The sequence below is a fragment of the Limanda limanda genome, chromosome 1 (assembly GCF_963576545.1).
Source record: "Limanda limanda chromosome 1, fLimLim1.1, whole genome shotgun sequence".
In the NCBI taxonomy this organism is placed as follows: domain Eukaryota; kingdom Metazoa; phylum Chordata; class Actinopteri; order Pleuronectiformes; family Pleuronectidae; genus Limanda; species Limanda limanda.
This window is the reverse complement of record NC_083636.1, coordinates 19096250-19106026: the sequence shown is the minus strand read 5'-3', so window position 1 is coordinate 19106026 and position 9777 is coordinate 19096250. Positions and strand designations below refer to the sequence as shown.

The 9777-nt window shown below is 44.9% G+C and overlaps 2 protein-coding genes across 2 annotated transcripts; one reads left to right on the top strand and one right to left on the bottom strand.

Moving 5' to 3' along the window:
• The first annotated feature begins 349 nt into the window (after positions 1–349).
• Positions 350–4371, top strand: si:ch73-352p4.8 (cystine/glutamate transporter). The gene is made up of 12 exons (XM_061077607.1): positions 350–578; positions 1401–1527; positions 1893–2008; positions 2130–2255; positions 2345–2444; positions 2518–2562; positions 2879–3002; positions 3098–3201; positions 3297–3393; positions 3541–3690; positions 3804–3981; positions 4307–4371. Exons 1-12 carry the CDS (start codon positions 350–352, stop codon positions 4369–4371), a joined length of 1461 nt encoding a protein of 486 aa, XP_060933590.1.
• A 1458-nt stretch (positions 4372–5829) lies between these two features.
• foxm1 (forkhead box M1) lies at positions 5830–9546 on the bottom strand. Its single transcript, XM_061076145.1, has 8 exons — positions 9093–9546; positions 8863–9011; positions 8487–8678; positions 8239–8367; positions 8060–8119; positions 7753–7801; positions 7452–7624; positions 5830–7264 (listed from the first exon to the last, which is right to left on the bottom strand). Exons 1-8 carry the CDS (start codon positions 9544–9546, stop codon positions 6443–6445), a joined length of 2028 nt encoding a protein of 675 aa, XP_060932128.1. The 3' UTR covers positions 5830–6442.
• Between the last annotated feature and the right edge of the window lie 231 nt (positions 9547–9777).

Genomic DNA, 9777 nt, shown 5'->3' with positions numbered 1-9777 from the left:
AGCGGCTGGAGCTCGTTCTTTGGCCTCCTCGAGTTGGGTGGGTGCGAGCTGAGAGCCAATGAGGGGAGCAGAATACATGCAGGAGAAATTGAGGGGGGCATTCGGGGAGAGGGGGCATGTTGTGGCAGGTGGTACCTCATCTCATTCTGCAGCCTCACACTAATTCAAACTTGTGTCCAGAGGGTTGGCAGGACATAGAGGAGAGCTCCCAGTTTTGGGGAGAGCAACAGACGGAAGAGAGAGGGATGAAGAGGTCGGAACTGAATCTGGACAGAACTAAAATTGAAGTTCCAACAGGCAGAGGAGCAGAGGAGACTCGTTCAGATTGTCAGTTTGCAGCCAAGCAGCGATGGAGAGCACGCAGAGGAAGACAGAGGGAGACGGGAAGAAGGTGGAGACGGATGAGGAGGTGGTGCACCTCCGCAGACAGATAGGCCTCCTGCCCGCTGTGTCCTTAATCATCGGGACGGTGGTGGGCAGTGGCATCTTCATCGCACCCAAGGGCGTCCTGATGAACAGTGGGAGCGTGGGACTGTCTCTGCTGGTGTGGGCGCTGTGCGGGATCCTCTCACTGTTCGGTAAGTGAAAACATGTCGCTGTGTTTTAATACTGATGAGGACAAAAAGACAGCAGATGAAATAATACAATATGATTTCAAAGGATAAAAGTCAAAGCAAAGAAACGGTTAAAATTGGTAAAAGTAAGTTTTGAGAGTTGAAGCTTTTATTTCATGTCGTTATTTATTGAGCTTTTGAGTTAGTATTTGGAATTTGACAAGTAATTGATGACTTATAAAAGATTATGAAATTTGTGTGATCCTTTTCAAACTGTTACACTCATAAATAGGGTTATTTACCATCATAACAGATTTTATTGAATAATTTAATGCTTCAATTAACTACAGGGACACTAAATTCCCTAGATCTGCGTTTTTATTTGGATCTGCACCAAGTTGAACAAACTAGATTTTTAATCAAGTTCTGTTTTGACCCGAACATCTTCCATCCACAGTGAAATTTCGCTTAGAAACAAAAGCTCCAGTAAACAAGCGGTAACTAAACAACCCTAAACCCCTCTGCCAATGGGGGAGCATGGCTGTTTGCAGGGTTTAAACAAACACTGGGGTTCAAACACTGGGGTTGCTATAGAGACCTTCAGGGGTAAAGTGTTCCCTGATCTATGTATGTGCATAAAACATACATGTATCAGGTGAAATGTTATAAACTTTTGAAACTGTGCCTAAAGGTTCCACTGTGTTTTCCCTATGAGGCCTGTGTTGTTTAAATGTGATTGTGTAAGGTTACGCTTTGTGTTGCAGCCAACTCTCATCAAACACCTTTACAGAAGATATTTGTCTTCATCAGCGTGTGACACATGTTCCCTCTTGTCTGTTCCGTCAGGTGCTTTGTGCTTCGCTGAACTGGGCACCAGTTTCACAAAGTCAGGAGGTCAATACATCTACCTGCTGGAGACTCTGGGGCCGCTGCCTGCCTTCCTGCGCCTCTGGATAGAGTTCTTATTCGTCAGGTTAGTTTGGACTCACGGTGGAACGCGTCCCGTTAAATTCAATCAAGCTGCGTCAGATTTCACACATGTCCTTTTCAGCTAGATCCATGAATTATTTCCCGGGCACTCAGAGAAAACCACTACTACTACCACTACTCATACATATACACCTTGTCTGTTTTATATATCTCTTCAGTCATATGTGCTGAATGCAAAGCCATTTTTGGATTCAGACCAAACTTAAATGAGATCTTTCTCGGCCCATTTCCCACCTTTCCAGTAGAAAATCATTAAACAGTTTTTGCATAATTCTGCAACCAACAGACAAACATTAAAACCTAAGCTCCTTGGCAGACGTGAGTAACAAAGGTGTTTTCCATCTCCAGACCGGCCGTGGCTGCCTACGTGTCCCTGGCGTTCGGCCGCTACGTGGTGGAGCCCTTCTTTGAGCCTTGTGATCCTCCCATGGGGCTCATCAGACTCGTCAGCGTCCTCGGAGTGAGTGAGTGGTTTCACACGACCTTCTTCCACCCACGACGCCTTCATACGCCTCAGAGTGATCTCTGATTAGGATCCATATATAAACTCTTCTTTTACCTGTCGTTTGTCTTGTATCTCTGCAGCATTCGTCACGGTGGTCAACTGCTGGAGTGTGACCCTCGCCTATCGCACCCAGATTGCCTTGACCTTCGTTAAAATGTTTGCTCTGGTGCTCATCATCGTCCCTGGTTTCATCGCATTAGGCAAAGGTGAGAGGATGTGATGGTTCCCTCTGAGGTTACAGGCGAGTTATAAGTTGTCGATGACGCTCAGATACTTTTCTCACTTTTCTTTCCAGGCCACACAGAGAACTTCCAGAACGGGTTTGAGGTCGACTCATTAACATTGGACAGGCTGCCGTTGGCCTTCTATAACGGCCTATATGCCTATGGTGGATGGTAGGTTCATATTTTACAACCGACAATCTGAACTCTGTGCTTGTGAGTCTGACTTTTCTGTTTTCTCCCTCAGGTTTTATCTGAACTGTGTCACAGAAGAGGTCATAAACCCAAACAGGTATTTTACATTCAACATCATTTCTCTGTGGTTCATAGACTGTTTGTGAAGATGGACGATACGTCTCCTCTTCCCCTGACTAAAAGAAGCTGAAATATTTCTAGATATTAACACTGCGATGCACCATTAGCGTAGTGAGGATGCTCTCATACCTTCTGCCAAATCAAAGGTGTGTTTTCCTATTCATTATCTCGACTGGGACCACCCACCATATTCTGATTTGTGTCTGATCATTTAGTCTGTCAATCAGAATCTGTTTGTGTTTCTGTGGTGAAACAACAATCCTGCGTCCTCTGTGTGAATGGTGTCTCCTCAGAAACATCCCGCTGGCCATAACCAGCTCCATGGTGACAGTGACGATCCTGTACGTGCTCACCAACGTGGCCTACTACACCATGATGACGCCCGCTGAGCTGCTGCTGTCTGACGCTGTGGCCATGGTCAGTGATCCGAAATTAAAAGGCAAAATCTGGACCAAACAGACCAACTGTTGTATGTTGTTATCGAGCGTTTGTCTGCTCCTGTGTCTCTGCAGACGTTTGCCAACCGCGCCATCCAGACGATTGCTCCTGTGATCCCAGTCCTCGTGGCCCTGTCGTGCCTCGGAGCTCTCAATGGGGGCTTGTTTGGATCACCAAGGTAATCTGGAGGCAGAGAGATGGTTATTGTCCTTTGTGTGTTTGTGTTTGGGCTGAGAACCTGGTTGTAAGTTGTGCTCGCTCTTTGTGTTGCAGGATGCTGTTTGTTGGAGGCAGGGAGGGCCACTGGCCGCTGATCTTTTCCATGATTCACATCCGCAGGCGGACGCCTTTGCCTGCTGTGATGTTTCAGGTAAAGAGTTTCAAGGGACTTTACTTCCAAATATCTTTGTCGTCTGCCTTGTCTGTCAAAACCCGGATTCTTACAATTATTATTATTAGAAGTATTCTTGGTATTGTTATTGCTTTTATTCTGACACTCAGTCTTGTCCGTCTTCAGTACCCCTTGGCGATGTTGATGATATTCAACGGGGAGATTTACCAGCTCATCAACTTCGTCTCCTTCTCGCGTTGGTTCTTCATCGCTTTGACAACCCTGGGGATGCTCATCCATCGGCACCGGTTCCCTCTCCTCCCGAGGCCCTTCAAGGTTCGAGTGCATCGTGCTGACCACCAGAACTGTTTTTTACCGTCTATCTCTCTGTACCCTGACCTGATCTGACCACTGTCATCATGTCTGCACTTTTCCCAACGAACCCTCAGGTGCCCGTGCTCATCGCAGTCACCTTCACGGTGGCTTGTTTCTTCATCGTGGGCATGTCTCTGTTTTCTGACCCCTTCAACACCGGCGCAAGCTGCTTTCTCACACTGACCGGAATCCCAGTTTACTACGTGACCGTCCACCGCTTCCGTCTGCCCAAGAGGTTCAGACGTATCTTCAGTGAGTCACAGGATCGGCCAACTTGTCACTGCTCGAACTTCTATGAAGTTCAAAAGCATTAAAAACCTGCCAAAATATCCCAGCACTCCAAAGAGTTAAAGGCTTTGTTTTAATTTAAAAGCACAAATTCTAATTCAAGTAATTTTTTACCCCATAAAGACGAGTAAAAGCAGAAGTATATTCTTCAAATGCAAAAATGCACTTAACATAGCTCAGACGATACAATAGGCCATTGTTTTAACCTCGAGCTTGAGGCTGCCAGACTGGAATGAAAAGCCGTCTCAGCTTTTTTATAAGTCGGATTCTCTCTCTTCTGCATCCACAGATTTCTGCAGCAAGCAGATGCAGATCCTTCTGGAAGTGGCTCAACAGGAAATCCAGACATACTGAGGATGAGGACATCACGCCCCCTGCAGGCAAAGTTCCTGGATACCACCTTAACAAATGCCTGGAACATTTCTTGCTTACTTGGCATTGCCATACAAGATGGGCAGTGTTTTAATATCTGTGTGTGTGAGTGCATCTCCATCACATCTCTCATCTCTGAAGATAAAGGCCCCAAAAAAAATCAAATTTTCCAAGATATGTCAGCAAATACCAGGGCTAAAGAATAGTCTGTATTTAAAGATGGACGCTCCAAGTCCACTCACCGTCCAGAAATGAAGCCAAAATATCGCTGCCATGTTGCACAGTAGCGATTATGGGATGGAGACGTGATATCGTGAGGTCCAGCCGATACACATGATCGACAAATCACAAGTCAGTCTCAGCTGTCAATCATGACGTTTCCCCGTTTTTATCGCATCAAATAACTAATTCAAACCAAACTTATTAGAAGTGATGTGTGATGAGAATTCACTAAAATGAAAGAAACCATCTTTTAGAAAAATCTATTTGATGTTCACCTATTCCTCATTATTAGTAATATAAGCTGAAATGGAGTTTTAGTACTTTAGAGACTCGACGCGACCTACATTGTATTAAGACTAACATTCGTCATCTTAAAAGGTAGCATTGTCTGGCTGTGTTTGGTATCACTACTCTGCTGTATTTCATTTTGAAGACTTTCTTGTAAATTAGCTTTTTAAATATGTTTAATGTGAGTACACGCATGTCCAGTGGCCAACGTCCACTTGTTGAACTCCTGCAGACACGATGATCTGGATGATTGAGAACCTTCACAGGTATAAACACCAACAGTTTTATTGTACAGTCATATACAAACAACAAGAAGGCACATGAAGCAGTTTGCTAAAGGCCACAACATTCTGATCCTGCAACTGCAAACACATCAGGTTACTGCGATTTAAGTCTCATGAAGTAAACACAACACACTTGCTAGTCAGTGATTAGTTTGTGAAATCTTAAAACAAAACAAAATGTACATATCTCATTCCATCCTCCAATGATGGTGCTGAAAAAAGTGTTCTGACATGTTCCCTGTTTTCCCGTCTGTGCTACATGATAATTTAAAAAAGGCAGTAGGTGTTGTCATTGAAACAGAATCTATGATTTACTGACACAACATATGAAGCATTTTGTTTCCAAAGATGTGAAATGTTTAAAAATCCCTCTGGCTGATACAAAGTGCCCTGAAGATAGATACTAACCAACTGAAGAGCAATTACTGTGATGTCTCAACTTTTAAATGTTTTTTTACAATCCTATTGCTGTTTGTTTTTTTATTACCAACACTTCTAAATCACAATCTAAAAGTCTAGAAGCTGATTCCAGGAGGCCGACCGGGCCAAAAGGCACAGAGACGCCTTGCTGGCTGACCAAGCAGTAATATAAATGTCTTTACATTTATATATGTAAAAATCGAAAAATATATATTAAAATGTGCAAATCAACATACATATACACTCACTTCTCTTCTCTAGATTCCTTCACAAATACAGACGGACACAACAGTAAGGATAGAAGATAAAAGAAAACAGGACCGATTATTGAATGATGCAAAAAAAGCGATTGGAGGAAATAGGACTTACTAAGCGTCCCTGTCAATAATTCTGCAAAAAACGGTTTTGATTACAAACGCCAGCCAGAAACATATGAAGGAAGCAGAGCAGATGCAAAGGGAAGCTAATTCCAATGAACAACCACAACAACTGAATGGAAGGATGCATTCTTCACATTAAAGCTGCAACTTAGGCCCAATCAAACTCCAGCAGAAATGACAGCCTAGAGAGCAGCTTCTCTTCAGTTTTACTTTAGTGTTGTTATGGAGTGAAATCAAATCAGGTAAAATAAATACAGAAAAAGTGAAGTGCTGATAAACTGACAGTTATAGTTATGAAAAATCTATGAATTGTTCGTGTTTACCCAAAAGCTTGTGGTCTTCATATCTCAGATTTCTTGTACGTTTGCACCTGCTTTGCTGTTTCTGTTCCAGCTATCCATCCTATAGTGTTTTGAAAAAAAGTCACTGTAATATATACACAATATTCCTGCCCTTCAGCTACTTAAACTGTGGAATGAACTCGGACCAGCTGATGTTGGCCATACCCAGGTCGTCATCGTCCAGACAGGAGAAGCTAATGTCCACCAGTATCTTGCTCAAGCTGTCGTTCATGGTATCGAGGACGAGACCCTCTGTGATGGAGCGGTTAGTGGGTGTGACACCTCCGGCCTGGAGCAGCTCTCTGGAGCAGCTGCTCTGGGGGCCGTCGGTGGGAGAGTCTGCTGGTTCTGTGACTCTGGAGGTAGCGGAGTTGAGCAGCTCCCTGGGGGAGTTAAACAGAGGCCAGTCTTTAAATGGAGTGCTGCTGAAACTGAACGAGTTGTAGTCGTGGCGGGGGGTGACGGCGGGACCACCCGGTGTGCGGATGGGGCTGAAATCCAGAACGTTCTGAAGCCCTTTGCCCACAGGGGTCACCTTCCAGGTCTCGGGTGTGGCGTTACAAGGGGGCTTGCTGGGGGTGGAGGAGCTCAGTTGGCTGTTACTTTTTATGGGGGTCTTGAAGGAGAACTCCCGTTCGGGGGTGTGCTGCTCAGGCTTCTGCTCGTCCACGGTAGTGTCCTGCATGTCGTGGAACATGGAGGCATCGGAGGCGACGCCAGAGTCAAAGAAATTGTTGTCAGGACAAAGGAGGACGGGCTCCTCGTCAACAGAGCGAATCAGACGCTGTTTACGTCTGGAGCTGCTGGCTTGTGTCCTCGGGGGGGCTTTGGGAGTCTCGCATTTAATCGGAACACACATTGGCTCCTGCTTTATCTCCCTCTGATAGCAATCGCTCTTCTCAGGAAGCAGAACCACAGCTGGAGACTCACTTTTTTCCACCTGTCAGACAAAAATACCATCAAATTCACACACGTTTCCGACATTTTTTTTAAAATCTACCCACAACCACTTGGATCTCCTGAAAAGCTGATCCCATATGACTATTATGCTGAATTATATCAGATTTAGTACTTTAAAGACTATTTGGATTTATCCATCATTCTGTGGTGCAGGGCAGAGACGTTACCTTAGGGGCTATCCGCACTCTCTTGGTTCCTCGTGAAATGTTCCTTTTCTGCTGCGAGGACGCCAGGAGAAACGGGGCCGACGAGGACGGCAGGTAGAAGGGGGAGGAGACAGGGAGCTGGATCGGGACCAAGTACGAGTCGGTTCGAGGAAGGAGAGGTTTCATCTTTCTCTCTGAACAGAGAAGACAGTAGTAACTCAGAGGTCATTTTAAAATGAATATTTCTGTATATTTGCCTTCTTCAAACTGTTACTGTCTCCTCAGTTAACTCTCCTAAAGTCCTTCCTCTCTGTTAACTCACCAGAGCCAGTTTGTGTCTTTCTTGCATCAGGAAGCACCTTCTTTAGTTGCTGTGGGGGGGGAAAGGAACAAAACAATTCTATTGCTTTACTACCATAACTGTGCCCTCTAATTTTTGACTATACATTCGTGACAACCTGCGAAAACAACTTGTCTTATGTCTGTCCCTACTTGGATACATGTCCAAAAGTTATTTTCCCTCAACCTCACATTAGCGGCTGCCGCTGAATTCATTGGATCTCTTGATTTTACTGTCCCTTCATCGGCTGCCTGACGGGAATGCTGAAAGAAGAGTAAATCAGTCTTACTTGATGGGGAAATAAAAGCATTGGCACATGGACAGGAGCAGTCATTGGGTCACAACCCGGCTGTGGAGAGCGATAGGAAGGGAGAAGGGGAAAATACAGAAGTTGAAATCCAAAACAAGTCAAAAGTGACACAAAGTTTAATTCCGCAAAACAATGGATCAGTGAAAAGTTGCGCTAACCCTGTAAACCTGATCAAGAGTGAGACATCGATTTGCTTCGGGCCGGATGGTCCAGAAAGAAACTTTACCGTCCGGTGACGTGTCACGAATGAACATGTCGTGCAGAGAGAGGTTATGGCGGATGGAATTCTAGAATAGTGAATAAGAAAAATCTTAAATGCATGTTTCAGTCTCTGATGAAAGGTTTACTTTGTCACATATTGTGGCATATGTGTCCATGAATTTTACACTGTATAGTTCTATTGTACCTTCCATCCTGGTTTGGCCACCTCTCTAAAGTAAGGGAAGTGCTCCTCGATCCAAGTGTAAATCTCTTTCAGTGTCATCCTTCTGTTCTTTTGACTGTTGATGGCAAACTGGATCATGGCCATGTAGGAGTACGGTGGCCTTTCTGACGTAGCTTGTTGAACAGCTTCTTCCTCGGCTGGATTTTCCTGTGCCTGTAGAAAAGAGGAATTAAAACACAGAAGAATAGAAAATGGTAGCATTTCAGTGACAGGCTGGTTAAAGGACAGAGTCTAGGGGAAATTGTTGGGACATGCCTGAGATCAGTGTTCCTCCCACAGAAGCAGCTGTTTATGAACATTACCAATCCCAGTGAGAGAATGAGAAGGAGCAGCTGACCTGAGGAGCTTGTACATCTGGGTCGCGGTTCTCTTTGCCGGGCACCTGCTTGGGAAGAGCTGGTTCCACGGTAGATGGGCTCATTTTGCCCAGCCACTGCATGCTGGTGAGGCTTTCGTCTAAAGGGCGACACTCCAGTTCCTTGTTAACTGAGAATAAAAAAACTACATTAGGGCTTACACAAAAAAAGATACTGACAAGAATGTGCCAAAATAATCTCAGGTCTTTACATGATTTAATTCCAGTGAGCGGTTTAGGGTCAGGGGGCTTGCACATAGTTTCCACTTTCACTGGTTGTCCGTCTGCTCTTATTGTAGAGACGCCATCCAGTTCAGCAGCAGTCTGACAAAAGGATCCATTGTTGCAGCTGCCGCTCTCACTCAGAAGGATGAACTTGTTAGGTCCCTGGGCGCCACACTCTTTGCCTTTGGCAGTGAGGGCCCCGATGATACTTTGCAGGTCAGCTGTCTTGGGAATGACGACCACCTGAGTGTCAGGCATGGAGGGGTGGTTCATGATGCGGATCCCATCGGGGAAGCACCGACTCATGTCCGGTTTCGTGGATTCTTCTGAGCCGGACGCAGCAAACTGGCTTTGCGATCCAGCTGCTGTTGTCTCGTCATTTTGCTGAAATGGCAGCTTCCTTCTTTTGAGGATCAGGGGTCTCCTTGGACTCCGTCTCATGGTCAGCAGATCACTGAAAAGCCGCTTGTTCTTTACTGGAATTCTGTACAAAGCAAACGCACAAGCAGTCGACTCAGAATTACATACGATTGTTACAAAGACAGCTAAACATTGACAATAACTCCCAGTAAATGAAACTTGAGGTAAAGATGTCCTCTTAATAACTTAGAATATACTCTATACTTGACGTAAGGTCTGCTACAACAGTGTCTGCTTTTAAAATCTGATTAT